Below are 22,819 nucleotides of genomic sequence, written 5' to 3'. Positions count from 1 at the left end.
TGAACTGTTTAACAATAAACTGCTGTGCACCAGCTTCTGCCTGCCGCCTCCTTGTTGCATTTGGGTCCTGTCCTCTCCATCCCGTAACAGATCTGTGTCTCGGTAGGAGGAGGAAGCCCTGTCTACTTCACAGGCTCTCCCTGACACTGTCAAATTATCCTAAATGAGACTTTGTTGCATTTCTTTTTCTCATAGCTAGGAGATTTATCTTGATTCACTGGAAAGCTAAGCGTCTTCCCGCACGTTCCTTATGGATAAGATATGTGCTTTTGACTCCTTTGACCTGCAGCCTCCAGAGGCTTCATAATCCAGTAACTGCCATGATGTTGCCTATAGCCTGATGATATTGATCTTTTATCTTTTTATTTTACTGTATTGTAAATCTAAATTGCCTATATGTACAGTATATTATAACATACGTATGATAATCACAGATTAATTTCTTTCATAGATGTAATTGTAAAAGTTTAAATAAACCATGGGAAAAATGTAGACTATTCCTCTCTAGTAAGCATCGTAATTTCAGTGAGAAAGGCCAGAGATGGACTTCAACAATTGCTATTTTGCAATTATTAACTAATGGAGCAGGTTATGATACCTACTAACAATAGTTTCCTGGAAATTATCTACTCTGATCAAGATGTCCACCCTTTCAACAGTGAGTTCTTTATTGGCTGAACAAAAATGTCCATTCTTTGGTTCTAGGCAGCACTTCCACCATGTGTCACAATATATACAGTCACAATGTATACAGTCTAGTTACAATCAACAACAACAACCTCAGTTCCTAAATGCAGAGGTTCTGAATCATCATCATCAGCGTTCTTTTTCCAGCCAGAGATCCCTATATGTCCCTTGGCCTTGGAGTGATTTGACATATTTTGGCCTATTTTATACACTTCTAGTCTTAGTCATGTGAAAGTTCTACATAGTATATGCTGGAATGTTACACAAAAGCAATGTTCAAACTAGCGAACTAAAAATGAATACATCAAAAAAACTTGAGCAATGTGAAAAATATATGCAAACAAAACATGAGACAAGCAAAGGGACCGTATGGTGGCTATGCAGGGATTCTCCCTTACTTTCTCACACAGTCACTTAAAATACAAATATGATATTTATTTAAAAAGAAAAGTGCGACCTGATGACACAGTCAACATACAGTAAACTTCAGCTTTATTTCTACCCACACACAATTTCGATTCCAATTGAGATATTTCAACAAACATATTCACTGACAAACTTTATAGTCTTCAGCTTTAAAAAAAAAAAAAACTAAATGTTTTTTTTAATGTTCCTACCTTGTCAAACATATTCAAAGAATATTTCTAAATATCATTCTGCATACCTGTTTTCTCTCTTTTCTTTACACTGGTCCGTTTTCCTTATTTAGGTCCAGTCAAAACTGCAGTGTACCGTCAATGCTGCATTGATGGCAGTGTTATTGATAGGGATTGAGAACTTATCCCTCTGATTTTTGTTACAAGTATAATTTTATTCATAGTTCCAAAATCTTTATTGTTACTATAACTGCCACCGTTCATCATTCCAACTGCTATAAACATGAATCACATTTCTCTATCTGTTTCAGTGTGAGTCCAGACCGGCAGTGACGGATGCTGCACACAAAGAGCCTGGGTCTGTCCGAGCTGTCTGCATTAAAGGACGTTTTTCCTCGCCTCTGTTGCACCAAATGCTTGCTCATGGGAAATTGATGAGTCTTTGAAAATTAGAGAGTGTGGTCTAAACTTACTCCATCCGAAAATTGTCTTCATATAACTCTTAAGATTTCATACTATTACTACAATTAAATTGAATTGCTTCTCTTCACTTGCTACATTTTCAGTAAGACACTAAGTAATAAGATAAGTCCCCCTTTGGTCTGTGAGCTGGGGTTGGAAGAGGAAGCCTGGTGGGAAGACATTGGAGTACTGTAGAAGCACTTCTAGGTCTTTGTCACATACAGTCATTCTTTTGGGGTACTGTGCTAATTTTCGACTTGTGAAGGGCTCATTGCATGTTATCAGATCAGATCAAATTCAAACATCCTTCCAAAACAACCCAAGGCACACAGAGGGTTTATGAAAGAAAATCCAAAATTGCTCTATTTAGTTGCTTGGCTAAAAGGAATTTAGCATATGTATGCAGTCAGTGATGCAATTCCCACAGTTTACAGTGATGTAGCAAATCTAACATTTACTTTTTGTCACCTACCAATATATTATACTGTGATGGTAAAATTGTACAATTTAATAAACAGATGGCTGTATTTTTGCTAAAAGATCTAACTAATAACTTTTGTATCAGTCCCGGCCACCCTGCATGTTTGGCTTGCTGTCCCACTTTCTGCCATCCATCAATTTTTTTTCTTTTTTCACCACAGAGTGTGATAGACCAGAAAAGGAAACAGACGTTCCTCTCCCCACAGAGATGGCTGGTGGTCGCCTCCGATGCTTGAGCTGCTTCTTGGCATACAGTGTCCTGCTCCGGATTGGGGTCTGCCTCCATGGTGCGTACACCTCTGGGTAATTCATGCAGGGCAATGCTTTGAGATGGCCAATATTTGTTTACCTCTGAATAGCAGAAGTGAAGTATGGGTTAGTAAGTAGCAGTATTTCAAATGTCATCTGGGAAAGACCTGTCTTTGTTTTTTGTGTGTTTGCAGCTGTTTTAGTGCCAATTGGAGTTTTTTCAATCACACTTTAGTTTTTGTTAGTAAGATCCACTAAATTCTCCTTTTTCATAATAGGTACATTGTCGGCACATTCCCATTAAAAATGACTCAGATGGACATTTGCTACTCTGCTGCACTATGGCTAAGATACAGTATATTGCAGAGCTGACAAGTTTTTCAAAGGATTTGGTCATTTCTACTAATTCTATACAGTTTCTCTGACTTCTGGAATTTTTCCAAAGTATTTCTAAGAATTATTCAACTGATACTAAAAAAGAGGAACAGAATCTGGATCGCCCTTACTCAGTAATTACAGACCACATTCAAAGTTTCAAAGATTTCTATCTAAGGTGCTGGAGAAAGACATGGCTACTCAATCTCTTTTAGGAACTATTATAGTCTTTAATAGTTTTCAGTCAGGTTTTAGAGCTTGCCGCAGCACAGACACAGCCCTTGTGCAGGTGTTGTTTAAACAACATTCATACCTATCCAATAGAAGCTTCTCTGTTTCAGCAAATAGCTGTTGCTCATTTTAATTGTGAAGTTTACATACTGTACAAATTATGATCACTGTGTTTTTCAGTTTTTTTCTTTTGTAAACCACTTTGGAACCTTTTGAAGAAACGTGCTACATCAAGTTTATTATTACTACTTACTGTTTTATTGTTAATAATTTTCAATATGAACAGAGACAAGGGCTGTTGTGACCCTGCAACCCAACTGGCCAAAGATATACAGGGGAGAGACGATCGGCCTCAGATGTGAGATACAGAATGGAGGAGACAATACGTGGGAGTATGAATGGACAACAACCAGCTCAAAGAAACCAGACAGAGAATATAGATTTAAAGCTCATATCATGCACAGTGGATCCTATAGATGTAAGGGCAAAAACCAAGACAAACAGTCTTCAACAGAGTGGAGTGATGCCTTACGACTGACAGTACATGAATGTAAGTTTCTTTATATTTAATATACATTAAAAATGTCAATGTTTAAATACATATTTAAAAAAATTCATTTATATTATGATAGCACTTTAAGAAAATAAACCACTAAAAAAGACAACAACCTTCCCAACAGCTACACCTGAGCCTGTCCTCACTGTCTCTCCACCATGGCCGAATCCTGAAGACTCGGTAACTCTGAGCTGTAAGGTTGAACATCCGTCTGCAGGATGGAGCTTCTACTGGTATAAGGCTGTTCCCATATTCCAACCACAGAAAAACTACATCCATAAGCTACTACCTGGTTTGGAAAATGGGTCTAAAAATGATTCATACATTGTTCGTGGACAGCCACACACTGCAGCATATTACTGCAAAGCTACAAGAGGAAGACCGGCCTATGAAAGTCAAATAAGTCAATATAGGTTTGTCTGGTCTAGAGGTCAGTATGGATGTTTCTTGCTTTGTTTCTCTCACAAAGTTATTTTATTCTACTATATATATTAATTAAAATGTACTGAGCCCAATGATGTAAGATGTTGATGTTGTTAACCCACTGAGCTCTATTAAAGCCAGCACAATGTTTTTTTTCTCCTTCTTTACACCCACACATCAGACAGAATACTGGTAAATTACTAATTTGCAGAACTGTTTTTAAATAGGAACTTGGCACTAAATGTTTCAGGGTCCAAGCAGAATTTCAAATCCAGTTCAACTTTCACCTAAAACTGTGGAGAACCTTTGTTACACTCCATTACTCTAAGTTTTCACCTCCTTTAAAGTAAATGGTATCACAATTGCTGTAACACATAATTTAGTAATTCTATCTTTTTGGTCAAAAAACTGAGACACCGTTTATCATGTGACATACAAAAGTGTCTGAAAATGTTACTTTGCCTTCATATGTAGGACAATATTTTAACAATTGAAAGGATTCAACACAAGCTAAAGGCACATTTTGGTGTGGTGTCCTTAATTATAAAATATGTTTTTGCTTGGTTTTACCCTTTTTTTTCTTCTTTTTTTTTCAGAGATCACCTCAGTAGCTTCTCTCACAGTGACTCCTGACAGAGTGCAACACTTATTTGAGTCTGTGTCCCTGAGGTGTAAGGGAAACTCCACCCAGTGGAGAGTGATGATGTTTACTGCAACAGACCAACTCTCCAGCTGTTATGGCTGGGGAACAATGAACGGATCCACATGCAACATTGAAAGCCTAAAAAACAGTGATTCAGTGTACTGGTGTGAGTCTGGATCTGGAGCTTACAGCAACGCTGTCAACATCTCTGTACGCTGTACGTTCAGTACCACAGTTCTGCCATGTTTCATATTTCTTGGCAAGTTAGGACATATATTCACATGAGGAAATTAAGGGTTTTCCATTTCAGAATAATAAAAAAATTCCTGACAAACCCATTAAAATAATTTAATATACGTACTATACAGTCTTTTAAAAGCACTAAATACTTGTACATCTGGATGAGTTAAATTCACTTTCTTCTGCGGCCAATGAAATCCATATCAAATCTTTAACTTATCATATTTAACTGAAATTATAAAATCAGTAATTTATGACAATAGCATACTATTTTAATAATAATTTCTTTCTGCAGTGTACAGGTCTGAAACAAGTTCATCTCTATTAACGCTGTACACTGCGGTCACCACTGGAGCTTTTATCATTCTCCTGCTCTTGCCGTATCGCTTTATAAAGTCCAAGGGTGAGAAACTAATTCTCGGGAGTTCTTTTTGTATGGCACTGACAATAAGAACATTGTGCAATATTAAAAACATTGAATAAATGTTGTTGTTTTTTTGCAGGTCCATGCAATGACCGGTTGGTGCAACTGTCTTTTCTCCCACTTTGAAGCAATATCTTTTTTTTTTTTTCTGCTAAATTTAGTGTAATTCCCGAATGATTTAGAACCCCACAGTCTCAGAGCACCAATCAGGATGAACAGGTAAACAAGGAGGAAACTCAAGAGCACGTATACGCTTCTCCTCTTCCAGGTCAGTTTTTCTGAATGATTTTACAACTCTTTCTAATATCACTGCTGGGTTTTAAATAAAAATAAAAAATGCCTCAATCTAAACAACTGGACCTTGTTTCTCTGGGATATTCCTCCAAAATCACTTTTCAACAGCATTCCACTGCTGCAGATTTAACATTGTTGAATTGTACTAAACCAGTTGTTAAAATGTTACCTAAAGTCATGGAGATGTCAGAGATGGAGTGACTAATTTGACTTTGGCTTGATTTTCACTGACCTGCAGGTGAAGATTGTATCTACGAATCAATCGGTGGTTGTAAAGACAATGGAAATGGTACAGTAGAAAATATTGTAATGTGGGAACACTGGACTCAATTTTCTGACTGTTTGATGATGAAAACATTCATATTTTTAGATGAACAAACAGAAGAATACAATAATGCCACATTTAATTCGATTGAGCTCAAGAGGACTAAGCCTGATGATCCGTTGGAGAAGTCAGACTACTATAATGTGAATCCACATTAAACCACAGGTACAGTACATCAGCTGTTCATTGGCTGGGTTTAAAATTACATTTCTAGCCAGTATCATCTTTGATAACTACACTAGAGGAAACTGTAAGGGTATGCAATTCAATTTACTGGCTATTTATCTTGCTTCAGGTCCATAAAGAGAAGTTCACAGATGACAGGACATAAACAACTACATTCATGTTAGGCCTGTTTTTCCAGTATTATACTTTCACATAATAATAATAATAATAATGTATACCCTTATTAGTCCCACAAGGGGAAATTACAATTTACACTCTGTTGTTATCACACACAGGCCTGAATTGCACACACATGCTCAGGTCCTATACATGCACTAATGGAGAGATGTCAGAGTGGGGGGGTTACCCATGAAAAGGCACCTCGAGCAGTTAGGGGTTTGGTGCCTTCCTCAAGAGCACCTTGGCAGTGCCGAGGAAGAGAACTGGCACCTCCAGCAACCAGTCCACCATCATACTTTGGTCCATATGAACCAGCAACCCTCCGGTTCCCAACCCACCTCCCTACGGACTGAGCTACTGCCAGTACTGATTAAAATAACAATACATACAGTATGTGTAATTGTGTCTATACTTTTATAACTATACTTACTAACTGTTAATATTCTGTGCATTTTTTTTAAAGAACCATTTAAAGAACCAGGTTGTGAGTAGGTTTTTTACACTTTCTCATGTCTGCAGGTTAACATTATCAACCACTTGGTGGCACCCTGCATTTTTTCTTTTTTTCTTTTTAAGTTCATGTGGTCTCAAAATGTCTTTGCAGATGCATCAACAATTGAATGCATGATGTGTATGTAAGGTTTGTTTAATTTTCATAACTCTTGGCATGCCATGCTACCTGTTATTGGTTTAAATAAGGCAACTGTGTATGATCTCCTCTATTTATTGTGCAACAGCCCAATAAATAGAGATCTTACATCATTTTACATAGTATTATAATTACTCCATGCACTGAGATTCATTTTGACGTTAAGAAATAATTAAATTACCTCTCGCCATGTGGAAATACTATTGTAAAATAAACCCATTGTAAAAAAACAAAAAAACATGCAATTTTTAATTAAACTGGTTTGTGTTTCAAAGCATTCTAAAGAATATGGAGTCTGGTGTGTCATTTAATATGCCAATGCTATTTGTGCTGGGTTTCTCCTTCTTTTAAAAGACATTTCAACAAACTTGGTAGTGTTACACTTTCTTGGCTTCAGCAAGTATATTCACTTACAGTAAATATCCAAGGTAACTATACATTAAAGTCAAGATGAACTATTTATAAAATAATGTTTATTGTAGACAATTAACAAGACAGAGCACACACGACTTCGGCAGAGGCCTGTATGTAACAGAAACAGCACTACTTTGTTGACTTGTAGGGGTATCTGATGACAGGATGTGGTGAATGTGGACCCTAATCTCAAAGCTTCACCCATCTAGATCAATCAACAACTGTCAGGGATGCAGCAAATCTAAAATTCCCCTTCCAGTGTCAAAGAATGTGATGGTTAAATTTCACACTAAAACAGCTGGCTGTAAATTTGCAAAGATCTAATCAAGGATCTGTTCTTCAACTCTTATTCAACTTTTCATCAGGCCCGACCAGACTGTATGTTCTGCCTGCTGTCATTGTTTTTACTCATCACAGCGCAGTTTGATAGACCCGAAGAGGAAACAAGTTGTTCTCCTTTCCACAAAGATGGCTGGTGGACTTCGATACTCACGCTTCTTAACATACAGTGCTCTGCTGCTGATTGGGGTCTACATCCATGGTATGTACCACTCTCCCAGTGTTGTTAGAAATAATTGTTTGGCTAAGACAATCTTGCATGAGCTTAGAATTGCATAGCTGTATTGTATATATGTGTTTATTTTTATATATGTATATATGTATTGTATACAGTAATTCCTGGATGCCATATCATCAGTATCTATCATGAGTTTTCAATAACATGCAAGCTAAGTTAATTCTATTTTTATTTAATTTTAATTTATTTCTTTGCCTTAGAAAGAATGACTGATGTAAAATGTATTTTTTGTTCCAATAAATGCAGATTTTTCGACCAAACGTTTTTCTTTGCTTCTCTTTTTCTTCTCTCACCAATAACAATATCAATGTGACAAAGACAAAAGGAGGACGCTCCCTCTGTTTGCTCATGTGTTTCAGATGTGGAGGCTTCCAGTTGTCAACGTGTAATCCATAAAAAAGTTGGAGACACCGTAGAGTTTTCATCATGCTTACCAACTGAAGGGGTCACAATGGCAAGATGGAAATATAAAGGGTTAATAATAGCAGACAGAGATGATGTCTCTGGAGAACATCAGTTCAAGGGAAGAGTAGACCTAAACCCCACAAACTTTAGTTTAACCGTGAGAAGACTGACTCTCAAAGACGCTGGTAATTTTAGTTTTGTCTCAGAGGTTGAGGGCAGCCAAAGGAAAACAGTCACTTTCACTCTGAAAGTTCACGGTAAGACATAACCAAGTTAGCTAATAATTGTTCATTTATTTTTCCTTATAGATCAGATTCTATAATAATGGTAGCAGAGAGAACTCATCAAGAAGTTTTCTGTATTCGCTTGTTTTCTGTGCTCCCTTGATCATTATAATTTAATTATGGTAAAAATAAAATGATAATGTATTTGCCTATATATTTAAATAGCAAATCTTGTAGACTGTGTCCACACACTATCATTTCTTTATGGCTATATTTGTTATGCTTTTATACTTATGGTGTGTAGTCACTGATTCTGTCCATAGTCTAGGACTTCCCTTGCTTCTTTACTGATATATAATAGATAATCTGCTTTTTGGGCTGCAGATATGTGTTTTGGATGCAAATACAGACAACTCACCATCTCAGTTTCGAAATAGAAATTAACAAAATAATCTGATGTCAATGGTTTGTTCTGTGGGTTGAGTTGTGAGTTCTGTTAAAGATGCATTTGTCAGTGTTTTGATGGAGATTAGCTGAAATCTCTCTCTCTCTCTCTCTCTCTCTCTCTCTCTCTCTCTCTCTCTCTCTCTCTCTCTCTCTCCAAACTGTCCCATTAGAGCCCTTAACTGCCATAATTGTTTCAAATTCTACATGGCACACCTTAAACGGAGTCTGTACAGTTTTGCTGGAGTGCCGTGCAACCTCTGACATCAGCAGCAGTGACATCACCTACACATGGGCCGTGAGGAATCAAACCCTAGGAGGCCCCAGACTGGAATACAACATCAAACCTCAGGACGAAGACACCAAATTCACCTGCACAATTTCCAATGAAGTCAGTAAGATGACGGCAACCAAAACAGAGACGTGCAGAAACAGTACGTCTGGCACACCAGAAACAGGTGTGTACAGAGGAGTGACTGTAGTTTATTAGTGGGGGTCAATTATGTTTTTGTGAATCACAACTGACGATGCAGATAAGAAAGAAGCACAGGAAGTAAGGCATAAATGTTTTCACTTAACTAACTGTAATTATATTTAAGACATCCTCAAATGCATTTGGATGACTCATGTTACAGTGGAAATTAAAAAAAATAATTAAAAAACGAATGCTGAATTTTAGGCTTTCATACTACTCACTACCATTGTCGCTCTTAATACTACGTCATCTTCAAGCGCTGCATACACACTCTAAAGGTGCTTATCTTTTCATGGTTTGGGGTTTTGGTTGGGATTATTTTTCCCTTTCTTTGGCCTCCTTGTGTTTTTGTCTTAGTTTTCTTCCTGGTCTTGTGTTGCTGGTTCCCCGGTAAGTGTCTGTTTGTCCTACTTCCTGCTTCATGTTGGTAGTCTCGTTTCCTGTTCTGTCTCGTCTGGCCGAGCTTTACGTTTGTCTGTCTGATTGTCCTGCCCCGCCCTGATGGGATTCACCTGATGTCTCACCTGTTCCCTGTTATCTCGTTACCTCTTGCACTTAACCTCTGTGTTCCCTTTGTCTGGTGCTTTGATTGTTTTGTCGTGTGTTGCATGTATCTAGTTCGTCTGTCTGCGCTCCAGCAATCCCCAGTAAGTTTTCCCCTTGTGCTTTGATTTTTTTCCCTGTTGGATTGTCGCCTTTCCCTGTGCCTTTGTTTGTATGGTTTTGGACTTTTCTTTTTGCCCCTGTGCTTGCTGGTCTATAGAGACAATAAAGCCTTGTTTTCAGTTTCCTACTACTCTGCGTTTGGGTCCTTCTTCCACACCATAGCATATCTGACTCTAACGGCCACTGCTGTTGAATGTTTGGCGTGATAATGGGTTGTGCAGGAAGAAAAAATGTATTGCTTTAACTTTGTACAATACACTTTAAACATTATCCATAAGGCAAGTGTGACATAACTTTATTCATATATTTATTGCAGTGTTCCCTGTACAGTGGATTATTTGGCCGGTTATTGGAAGTTTACTGATTTTTCTGCTGCTCCTGCTGCTTTTCTACACAAAGTCAAAGGGTGAGACCTCCTCCTGAAAATATAAAATGGCTAACATTCTGATTATCCAAAATCACTGAATGCTTCTGAATTTAATTAACACAACATTTTTCTTTTCCACAGATCCATGTTGTAAAAGGTTGGCTTCTTTCTCTTCTCCCATACGACTCAACAGCAGTGCTATACTGTTCAGTATATTTACTCTTTACTGTAACTCATTTTTTAAAAAGAAATGCCAATTATGTTTCAGGGACACCCAGTCTCAAACAGTCAACCAAGACGAAACTCAAGAGCATGTGTACTCGTCTCTTCAACATGGTCAGTCTTTCATCCACTTCTGTTTGCTTTCATAAGTATTTTAAAGGGTCTGTACTCGATATTCAGAAAAACTGGTCTGGGATTGCCTCCACACAGCTCTCACAAACCATTCCCAAACTTTAGTATTACAGTATGCTGGTATTTGAAAATAAATTGCCATATAAAACTGTTTTTATACACTCACATACATTCCACCTTCAGAAGATGCAGGTACATAGCTTGTACAAATTGGGACCAATTGCTTCTTAAAAATGTATTGCAACAGACATAGGGTAATTGAATGGTTTTTAACTACCACAACTTTGATAAAAAACTATTTCATACTACTAAACTTTACACAAATCAAAAACGGTACATGTTCATAAAAACAACAGTTGAAATTAGTATCTCGACAAAAGTATTTTACTAAATATCTGGTGGAAATTGATATGCAATTACTAATTATCTGGATAAGAATGATTTGGAAAGTGTTTTCGTACACTCAAAGACATTAAATATTTTTGACCATACCTTTATTATTTCTGACGTGTAGGTGAAAGTTGTGTCTATGAAGCAATAAGAGGCCCTGCAGATGTCAGAACAGGTACAGTATAGATTGTACTAATTGTGAAAATACTTATAAAAAGTATGGCAACAGACATAATGTTATTGAATAAACATTAACTACCACAACTTTGATTAAAAATCAGTTTAATACATTGACTACATGATCATAAAAGCAACAGTTGAATGATGTTGATTTTGCAATGTTTTTTACCAGACCTTTTATCTCTGGTAGGTGATGGGTTGTCTATGAAGCAATGAGAGGCTCTGCAGATTCTGGAACAGGTACAGTAGCTTTGATTATTATGGCACATTTTAATAAGTCAGTGGTTCAATTTAAATTCAAGTAGTGAAAAACTTTCTTATTTTAGGTGGACCACCAAATCAATACAGTAATCACATCGTGATCAGTTTTTCTCAAAGATCTTGACAAGCAGAGTAAGTGCACAAAATATTTAAAAAAAAAAAACATAATTTAAATGAATGCAAAATATGCATAGAAATATCATGTTCCCAGATCAGAATACCTTTACATACCTATTCTAAGAAATGTAAAATAAAAATATTTCAAAGTCAGATTCTTTCCACCTAAAAAAAAGAAGTGCACTTCATTCCTCTGAGCTGGGACATTTTTAATTACTCTGTCCCTGTGGCGTTAGCACTGTCTAAATGTGGCCATCGCTGCAATAGTTCTCTGAAAGAGGAACTGCGAAGACTTCTCACTCACGGTGCCCGACTTCGCTTGGTGCATTCCATATCTGGCTGTCAATATCTAAAGGGGCTTTAATACTGGAGAAAAATACAGACAAAATAATTTATTCCACAGTTTTATTCTTGTGAGCAAAAATGCATTGAGCTTCATCTGAGTTTACCTTTTGGGTCATGCTGTTGCTTTGTTGTACTGTGGACAGTTAAATCGTTTTGTCTGATTTGGTTCTAGGTCTTTAAAGAGAAATTAAAATGAATTTACATACAAAACCACATTCATGTTGAGGCCGAAAAAAATAAAATAAAAAAATTCTGTTGAATGTATTAATCTGTCCGCACCGACTTTTTATTTATCTTTCAAAAGTATTTACAGTGTTATAGGCAGCTTTATTTGTGTAGCACATTTCAGCAACAGGGCAATGCTAAGTACAAGGAAGTGTGGTTTAAAAGAGTGTCAGTGATGTCAGTATTTCTGTTCACACTGATAAGCTCTTCTCATGCAGGTTAACAGTTTTGGTCACTTGGTGGTGCAACGTGGTTGCCTTCCAGTTACTCGCAGCTTCATCAGTCTGTACATGCATGATATATAATGCATTAGCACATTCAATGTCTCATATTATTGGATAAGAGTGTTACTTTCATCTATTTTAAATGTTTAATTCAAAATATTTTTTCTCCATTTTGGAAACATCCTTGTTGAGTACTGTGTTGTGTGTAAACTATTTTACATATGTTCCTATGTGCATTGTATTTTATTTGTTGGTCAATACTAAGTGTCCTATTTACATTTAGATTAATTTGTATTTCAGCAAACTAGTTTGTCAAAAATGAATGAGCATACCTCACTTGGTGAAAATGTTTATAAAATAAAAATATGTGCACTTATGAACTCATATGGTTTGTTTCAGAACTATTCAAAAGGATGTGAAGGGTCAGGATGTGCCGTTTAACATGCCTGTTGCATCTTGGTTCTCATCCTTTGATTACTCACTGGCCAGTGTCGTTTAACTGTCCATGCTTTACTTCTCCTTTCAAAAGAAATGTTAGCGAACACATTAATACACTTCAAGGTTTTCACCAAGTAAACAGTCCACTAATGTGTCTAAAGTGACAACTTAAAAATGTGATGAAATATAAAACAATGTGACAGAGAGAAATGGAGTGTTGGCCATGTAAAAAGTTCTTAAAACAGAAGTTGAGACATTTATTTCACTAGCTGATCCCAGTGCATAAACATAGAAATGAATTAATACATCCAACCTGCAAACTCCCTAAATATTTTCAGCAACTTTGCCCAATTTTAAATGCTCTACTCTATAAAGAATGTGTTATAGCTTATTTTCAACAATCTTGCCAAATCGTGCGACCATATATATAACTTTTCCCTTCCCTCTAACGTGACCTACAGGAACATGGGTTAGATTAGCGGTCCTAGCGGTGGGAGAACATACAACCCACTGAAGCGTTTAAGCAGAGTTTTGGCACTCTTACCTCAATCACCTTACTACTTGCCTTTCTCATTTCATAATTACTACGACCATTAGGCGACGCTGCCACTAAGAATGTAAATATAGGTTGTATTTGCAGCTTTATCAAACAACTTAACTTATTTTTTTTTGTTGTGGGGAGGAACTGACTGACCAACTGACTAAAAACTTAAATGAACATAACACAAACAAAGTGACAGACATGACATGACACTTGGCTGAATGCCAAGCCTTTATAAATTGGCTCCTGTGACGGGAGATTTCAGTATTGAGCGGTGTTTACCAGTCATAACAATGTATGAATTTCTAGAGAAGCAACACCAGCGTGTGGTTGCAACATACTGCATTTGTGAGAAGAATTAGACATGGTTGAGCTGACTGCTTTTTAGGTAGACAGCATCCATATTGCTTGTGTTTCATCTTGGGGGTTTCACATGAGGGTTTAACCGTGTTTAAAGTTCATAGGAAAACAAGTCTTGCAGGCAGTGCAGAGACCACCTCTGCAGAAACCCCACGCAGTATTGTGAAGTCACGTTGTTTAGCTCATGGCAATAAAACCACAGCCTTTCACAGCCTGCTGCTGAGACACTACAGGTGTCATGGTTGTTGCTGAAGAGTTCCACACACAACCTCATAATTTACCTTGCCCATTCAAGTAATACCAACAAATTCATAGATTTGAACTTTCATTTTTGCTATGTCTTCCCTTGAATGATTAGATAATGTGCGGCATGGACATATGTCCTTTTTACAGGAGAATCATCATTTGTCAATGACAAGGCCAGAGAAAAAGCCTTCTTCTTGATGCTGGGTAGTTCATTTCTTTCTATGGTTTGAAGTGCTTGAGGCGGCACAGACAGAAGTTCTGCAACTGTGGGCCTTATCATGCAAGCACAGACAGACTCACAGCAGAGTAAAACAATAAAGAAAAATGCTGGTTTTTAATCACCTATTACGTGAAAGAAAATAGCGCTTAATAGAATGCAGGTGAAGCAAAAACAGAATTAGTGTTTTGAAAATACAACTTGTCAGGAAGCTAAAATATGGAGGGCGTAAAACTCCCATCCTCCACCAACAGGGTTTAGATTGCCCCTAGTGGTCCTGTAAAGTATACTTTGAATTAAAATGCCTTTCTTGCAGGACTTTTAGCCCTACTGGTTTCCATTCCTGACATCTTATTGGTTTTATTTACATCATGCCCCCCCCCCCCCCCCCCCCCCCCCCCCCCACACACACACACACACACACACACACACACACACACACTCTGAGTGGCAGGTATCTCTACATGCCTGGCAGATATCTGAAACTTAAAGCTCTACTGCGTATATTTTTACTCCCAATGAGGAATTCTAAGTTATGACAACAAAACTGTGGTGCGTCTGCATGATACAAGCCCTCCGTGATCAAGCACGCACACCCACCCTTCCCCTCCCCTCCACCCAGTTGCAAATTGACGAAAACGACCCTGTGGATTGATAAAACATGATGGACTCTTCAAAAAATTTAATTATCTTAATCTTTGTGCGCAGGAAAGTCATATTATGAACATAGCCATACTGACAAAAACAAAGAAGAGCTTTTTGTCTTTATTAGCTTTGTAGAATCTCATTTGGCAAAGGCTTGAATGTAACGGATGTTTATTATTTTTATTATATTATTGACGTTTTGTCAAAAGGTTACGCACTAAAGCTTTAACCAGGACAAGACTGAGCCTATGTTCTTTTAAGAGAAGTGGTGCCCACACACACACACCTGCCCTTTTAATATCTTTTTATATTCTTCTAAACCAATAGCACTTTGCAAGTCCGTTTAGCTTCTCTATACATAGGTATTTGTTGTCATTGTCAACAGCACTGATTTTCTCATCAAAAATGGCCAGAATACGTCGTATTTGCCCCTTCCCTATGAGAGAAGCAGTGCAGGTCTCTCTCCGGATATTAGGCAAGGCAAAGCAGCTTTTCAGCATTTCAGCAACAGGGAAATTATAATTGCTTTACACAAAATCAGTTAAACAGATAAAACACAAGTATAAACAGTTAAAAATTAGACAACAAGACAGATAAAACCTTAACCCTGACCCTAACCCACTTGAGACTACCTTCACACTAATTAGTCATTGTTGGTGCTACCTTTCGTGATCACCCTCAGTGTCACTACCCTTCACGACTCTGTTTTTAGAGACGTTACCTTTCGTATCCTTGATCTCTTCTTCACACTTGTCCAAACTTCTCCAGACTACTGAAACCCCTTTCCTTTCTGAAATCCCTGCATTTTCCATCAGACTTCTGAAGACAAAATACTGCAGCCTGCAGTTCTACACGTTTTTTGCACAAAATTGTAATTTCCCCGTAGGGCATCAATAAAGAGTATAGAAAAATTATTAACCAAAATATAATTAGAAAAAGAAATTCCACTTCTGTGTCTTCACAGTAATTCAATTCAACTATGGAGTATAAAGGGAACTGCTCCTTCCTCTCTACACGCCAGTGTGCCCATTGCACTTTTTTTTTGCCTTTGGACTGTAATACAGCACCTTCTCTCAGTAGACCTTGTGGGTTTTCTTTGTTCTGGCCCCACAGTGGTGAATAAACTCCCACCCCTGAAGTCCAAAAAAAGTCCCTGCCTATCTTCTGCAGCAGGCTGAATACCCACCTTTCTAAAATACCACCCAACAATCCTCTAAGTATTTTCACTGGAGCACTGAACTTGCTCTAAGATGTTTTTGGCGACATTTACCCTGGGCCGTGTGAAACATTGATCTCTTTAGCATCTCCTTATCATGATGAGAGGTTGTGGCTGACTTCTTCCTGCTCAGGACTTTATCAGATGTGGAGCTTGAATCTTCACACATCTAGCTCAGATACGTGCGCTTGCAGTAATCAGTAGACACTTTTTTATATTTTATAATATTTTTTAGCTTGAGTTAATTGAGGGTAGGTCTATGTTTAAAGCAAAATGAGCCAATCTTGAACACTTTGTCGCCTGTTTAGTCAACTAATGGAAACAAATAGTGTGATTGTAAAAGCCGGCTGTGATTTAACAAAGAATCTTGAGTTATTTGTGATGTGCCTAATTTAAAAAAAGAACTTTGCTTTTACTGCTTCTTCATAATTGACAGAGACCTCCCCCGTTATCCACCCTGTCTATTTTTTTTTTTTTTTCTGTTCTGACTTCTGTCACGGCACTGTTTGATAGACCAGAAGAGGAAACACTCAGTTCCTCTCCCCACAGAGATGGCTGGTGGTTGCCTGAGCTGCTTCTTTACATACATTCCTGTGCTACTTCTTGGGGTCTGCCTCCATGGTACGTACACTTCTGCTTGTAAAGTTTATTTTAAAGTACTACTTTTTTGCTGGATGCACTCTGTCATGTGCTTTGTATAGAGCATTCAAGTCAAGAATGCAGGATTTACTGGATATGTGCATGACGAAAATGACGTGTATTCCTTGGAAGATGCATGCAGTCTTTGGGTCTTGTTTGTTTGCAAATGCAAGACGTCTAAAAGCACCATTGAGAAAGCAGCTGTGACTTCAAAGCTATAGCAGAAACATACTGAGAACTGGGACATCGAAATTGAAGAAATGATTTTAATGCACCAACTCTGTATTGCTCAAAAAGCATTAATTGTTCTCTCCTGATAAACAAAGTCACAATATTCATGCGGCTTAACGTTTATTAGAAATTTGAGCTCCCAATGTTTTTTTGTTGGAATTTCCTAAATGGGCAAAATATTTGAGAATATATCATGAGACTATTTGTGGATGTACTTTGCATTTTTGGAACACTATGTGTCAGCAAATTTCCTGCTGCATCTCATTTGCTAACTTTAAATTGTAACGCAATTAAGGAGGCAGTTTCTACGTTACTGTCGCTTCCTCTTTGTTTATTTTTTGATAAGAGGATTGGTTATATTGTAACACCAGTAAATTAAAATATTTTGGTCTTACATATGCACATTGCTTACAGGAACAAGGAGATGTGGACTTTCTCAGAGTATTTGCAGAAGTAGGGGAGTGTACAGTATGTTAAGTTTAAAAAAACTTTTCTTTGCTCACAGATGCGAGCCATCAATGTTTCAATATTGTGTTATTTTAGTCACTAGCAAGCGGCAAGATGTAGTTCTTGTTGAATTGGAAAAGCTTGTGAGATTGTTTCTCACAAAACATGTGACCTGTCCATTTCCTGAGTACCCTTCAGTAGCAGCACTGACCGAAAGTGATGAGCAGCACAGAACAAAAGCAGCGTTAGTGATGCCTTTGCCACTGAGGTCAGAGTCTGTGGGTGTGCTGCTTCCTTCTTGAAAATAGCGTATAGTAACCTAAGACTATTGTGTTAAAATATTAAACTGGCAATAGTTTTAGCTGCTAACGGAGACATTCTTTTCTGATTCTGCAGGTTCAGTTAGCTTACCAGACATGATATAAATAGCATATGAGCCAAGTTTGTATTCTCAAATGGCAATCTGAAAAAAAATCTTAGTAATTCTTTTCTCTAAATGACAAAAGTTAAATGGCAGTGCAGCTCCAACAACCCCCAATATGACCATTAAAATATGACTCATGAGCGTTTTTCAATCCTGCCTCCCTAATATAATGGTTAAGGCAGGTAACTAAAATATTTGTTAAGGTTAGGGCAAGGGGACTGTCATTAAACAAAACCAGTGGTGACTGTTGACAGGAAACAGAACACCAACAGAGACATTTCATTTAGTTAGTTAGCTGGTGGTGTGCCACGTCATGTCATTGCCATTTGGCCTCTTTATCATGCATGTTGGAATTAAACGTAATACGTTTTATGCTCTGATTTTCTATGCTACTTTATTTGAGGTAGATTTGCATGTGCAAACTAGGCCTAGATGCTATAGTAGCAGTAGGTCACTAAGTCCTTTTTCACTCTCACTTTATGAATATCTTAACCACTCTCCCCTAGTGTTATGAAACCAATTGAAAGTCACACTCTGTTGTTTGCTCATGTGTTTCAGATGTGGAGGCTTCCAGTTGTCAACGTGTCATCCATAAAAAAGTTGAAGACACCGTAGAGTTTTCATCATGCTTACCAACTGAAGGGGTCACAGCGGCAAGATGGAAATATAAAGGGTTAATAATAGCAGACAGAGATGATGTCTCTGGAGAACATCAGTTCAAGGGAAGAGTAGACCTAAACCCCACAAACTTTAGTTTAACCGTGAGAAGACTGACTCTCAAAGACGCTGGTGATTTTAGTTTTGTCTCAGAGGTTGAGGGCAGCCAAAGGAAAACAGTCACTTTCACTCTGAAAGTTCACGGTAAGACATAACAAAGTTACCTAATAATTGTTCATTTATTTTTCCTTATAGATCAGATTCTATAATAATGGTAGCAGAGAGAACTCATGAAGAGGTTTTCTTGATTTGCTTGTTGTGCTCACTTGACCATCATAATTTAATAATGGTAAATATGATATAATAATGTATTGGCATATTTATTTAAATAGCAAATCTTGTAGACTGTCTACATACGCTGTTATTTCTTTATGTCTATATTTGTTATGCTTTTATACTTATGGTGTGTAGTCACTGATTCTGTCCATAGTCTAGGACTTCCCTTGATATATAAAAGATAATCTGCTTTTTGGGCTACCGATTTGTGTTTTGGAAGCAAATACAGACAACTCACCAGATTGTGGATCTTAGTTTTGAAATAGAAATTAACAAACGTTTGTACAATGAAAATTTTGGTCTGTTCCTGAGTTCTGCTAAAGATGCGTTTGTTGAAGATTAGCTGAAATCTCTCTCTCTCTCTCTCTCTCTCCAAACTGTCCCATTAGAGCCCTTAACTGTCATAATTGTTTCAAATTCTACATGGCACACCTTAAACGGAGTCTGTACAGTTTTGCTGGAGTGCCGTGCAACCTCTGACATCAGTAACAGTGACATCACCTACACATGGGCCGTGAGGAATCAAACCCTAGGAGGCCCCAGACTGGAATACAACATCAAACCTCAGGACGAGGACACCAAATTCACCTGCACAATTTCCAATGAAGTCAGTAAGACGACGGCAACCAAAACAGAGACGTGCCGAAACAGTACACCAGAAACACATGAAACGGGTATGTGCAGAGGAGTGATTGTAGTGCCTTAGTGGGGTTCAAGCATGTTTTTGTCAATCACAACTGATGATTCAGAAAAGAAAGAAGCACAGGAAGTAAGGCCAGATTTGATATATAAATGGTTTCACTAACCGTAATTATAATAAGATATGGTGAAATGCATTTGGAGGACTCATATTACAGTGCGACCAATCAGAGTGATAAAATGAGATCAGTGAGAAAGACAATGCAATAATCTAAAATGTCAGATTGTACTTGTGTAGTATGACTGAAGTTACTTTCACTATTAGGTTGGTGAAGTTTATAAAAAGATTTAGGTTAATTCTAGATTTTTCCATTCAAATGATGACAAAACTCACTGTATTGCCAATGTAGTTCTATTTAGTGAAGATAAAAGACAAATAAAGATGCCTTTACTTCCTCCAAGGTGAAGATATTTTAATTGTCTTTGGATGTTTAAAAGTAAACCCATACATCATAGTTATGATACTAGAGCCTGCACACTGAAGTCATTAGCCAAAACTGTACTTGGTATTGCACTGAAAAAATAACTCTACATCAAATTAGATTTCTGAAACTCTAAATTTTGAGTATGACCCAGTTTTATTTTAGCTTATTTGAAAAAAGTGCTTTCTTGTATTTGGGTTATGATTTGCTTTTGCACTCATTGTTAAAGTAACCCTATGTATATTTATTAATTTCCTTTGACCTTGCACAATAATAATCACTATTACTGTTTATTCACTATTACAATTCAATGTTTACATCAGTGCTAATACTATAATTTGCAGGCCCAAACTTTGTCGTTCACCTGAGTGTGGCAGGAGTCGTCTGTGTGTTGATTGTCGTGATAGTTGGAGTAACTGTGTGTGTTTGTCACCGCAAACAAAGTCAAGAAGGTAAGAAATGGCATCTTTATTAACGGTGTGTATTTTTAACGGTAAATTTCCCAGAGTTTTTAATTCAACTTCTGTTTTCCATGCCATTGTTTTTTCTTCATTAAAATCCACCAGCAGCTGTTGACTCAAATGACCTCACCGTGTACGCTGATATCTCTGACATTACAATTGCAGATGTAAGTATGCTCGTGTATTTATTATGCAAACATTGCTTTTCACACATCCTCTGCTGCAGCTTCAAAGAAGAAATATGAATTGTTTAGGGAATGCTTGTTTTAGAGCATGCAATGCATATTTTAGCATATTTTATTTTACTTTGCTGTCTCTTGTTTCCTCTTCCTGTGATATGTAAACATTTCATCTTCCAGGGGACCATGAGGCCATGCACACTGTACGAAACCATTGATCCCAGAATCGACACAATCACTCCGGGGGTAAGAGCAAAACCTTTTATTTCTGACGTTCTTGCAGATAAGAATTGATTTACAGAAGCAATTGGGCCTCTCCCGCCCTTATATTTTTAAAATTACACGTTTTTATGATTACATACTTGCTTTTTAAGAGTAAAAACACATCAAACATTTGATTTTGACATTTAATAAACACCTGGATTTCAAGCATTACTTCATGCATGAAAAAGCATGAATTCATTCATGAACTGTTAGTAATGTACATTAATAATATCTCATGCATGACTGATGCAGGAACAATACATTCATTAACACATCAATCAAGGTATCATCCTGATCTCTGATTTTATTGATGAGGTTGATGTTATTTTCATAGGTAAACCTGTAAATAAAAAAACTGAATTTTGGTGTTGTAATCATGATTTACTAAACAACACGTTTTCATTACTTCCTCATGCTTGTGGCCCGTTAAAGTGCTGATCTGGTCCATCTTTGACATTGATAACTAAGATATGATTACATTATGCATCATGAGTAGATAAACATTACCTATGTACATGATTTGTACCCTCATGTTTTCATATTTACTGTATACGGGTCTTTCATCTTCTTGTGACACAGATGTTTCTTTTTGTTTGTTTTTTAACCTTTTGTCACAGATCCAGCCCCAGACGGTCTACGACAAGATCCAGATCAGTCGAATGAGAAAAGCCTCGGTTTCGCCCTACCAAGAAATTTCCTAGTGGATCACAGCATGAAGTATAGCTTGAATTACCTTTGAATTAGTCTATGTTGACAACATAACATGGGATTGTGTTGGCGTTTTACACTCCGGTGGATTTTTGAGGACTATGGCTCCTCAGATCTCTGCAGGGTAAATCCAGACAGGTAGCTAGCTTCTGTTGCAAAACAAAAAACATTTTATATACACATGTTCCACCAAAACAAGTTCCGCAGGCGATTGTGATTGGTTTAAAGAAATGCCAATAAACCAGAGCATAAGTGGACCAACATACTTTGCTCAAAGCTACAGTTGGGAAAGGCTTCCATGAAGAAGGAAATAAGCAACACTTGGCATAAAATCAAGTACAAAAATTGAATTTCATATTTTTGTACATTGAGAATTAAGTATTGCGTCTTCCCTTTATATTAATTTGAAACAAACTATTATTATATTTGTAGCTACATACTCCAGTTGTATTAACAGTTGTAAATTCTGTAAATACAGAGATTATATTTGTATTTGTACTGTACTATGCACATTTTTGTGCATGTACTTAGACCTGCCTAGTGTTTCAGCCTGTGTAAATGTCATATTAAATTACATTAACTGTCATTTTGTACCCACGTGCATGGGTAAGAGTTTTATTGACATTTAATGACCATTTGAAACGGTTACAAATGTGGCTAGGCTTTACATAAATATAATGTTTTGATCAAAATTGTAAATGGCAATGTAAAAGGTTTTGTCTTAAGTGAAATGTTAAAGCTGTCAAGCGGTTACGCGGTCATACATTAGTGAAAGCATTTGTTTAATGGTACATCCTGCTAGTGTAACAGTTACTCTTCCACATGCATGTCTTAACAATTCTTCTGTCAAAATGGCACATAACATTTGAAAATAGTTTACAACAAGCACGATATAGCAACAAGCACAATATATCTAGCACATATCTAGTGCATGCATTAAATCTACATATAATTTATGCTATCAGTTTTAAAAACAAAGCCTGCTAACCAACCAGATATACATGTATGTAGACTCATTAAAATGAACTATTAATACATATCA

The 22,819-nt window shown here is 37.2% G+C and overlaps 2 protein-coding genes across 2 annotated transcripts in view; both read left to right on the top strand.

Annotated features, from left to right (window-relative positions):
• LOC117935216 overlaps positions 1-6,188 on the top strand; it is a 19,425-nt gene extending 13,237 nt beyond the window's left edge. The window contains exons 9-17 of the mRNA XM_034857356.1: positions 2,306-2,512; positions 3,367-3,630; positions 3,761-4,066; positions 4,656-4,919; positions 5,238-5,345; positions 5,446-5,461; positions 5,549-5,634; positions 5,899-5,949; positions 6,031-6,188. Coding sequence (XP_034713247.1) covers positions 2,306-2,512; positions 3,367-3,630; positions 3,761-4,066; positions 4,656-4,919; positions 5,238-5,345; positions 5,446-5,461; positions 5,549-5,634; positions 5,899-5,949; positions 6,031-6,143 — 1,415 coding nt within the window. The 3' untranslated portion in view covers positions 6,144-6,188. The remainder of the gene's footprint in view (positions 1-2,305; positions 2,513-3,366; positions 3,631-3,760; positions 4,067-4,655; positions 4,920-5,237; positions 5,346-5,445; positions 5,462-5,548; positions 5,635-5,898; positions 5,950-6,030) is intronic.
• A 1,434-nt stretch (positions 6,189-7,622) lies between these two features.
• LOC117935065 (SLAM family member 5-like) lies at positions 7,623-22,363 on the top strand. Its single transcript, XM_034857209.1, has 7 exons — positions 7,623-7,934; positions 8,330-8,632; positions 9,217-9,501; positions 20,510-20,617; positions 20,735-20,793; positions 20,986-21,051; positions 21,693-22,363. The coding sequence occupies exons 1-7, from the start codon at positions 7,862-7,864 to the stop codon at positions 21,768-21,770; spliced, it is 972 nt and encodes a 323-aa protein (XP_034713100.1). The 5' UTR covers positions 7,623-7,861; the 3' UTR covers positions 21,771-22,363.
• The last annotated feature ends 456 nt before the right edge of the window (positions 22,364-22,819 follow it).

Source organism: Etheostoma cragini, chromosome 19 (assembly GCF_013103735.1).
Source record: "Etheostoma cragini isolate CJK2018 chromosome 19, CSU_Ecrag_1.0, whole genome shotgun sequence".
Classification (NCBI taxonomy): Eukaryota; Metazoa; Chordata; class Actinopteri; order Perciformes; family Percidae; genus Etheostoma; species Etheostoma cragini.
This window is presented reverse-complemented; position numbering and strand designations above follow the sequence as displayed.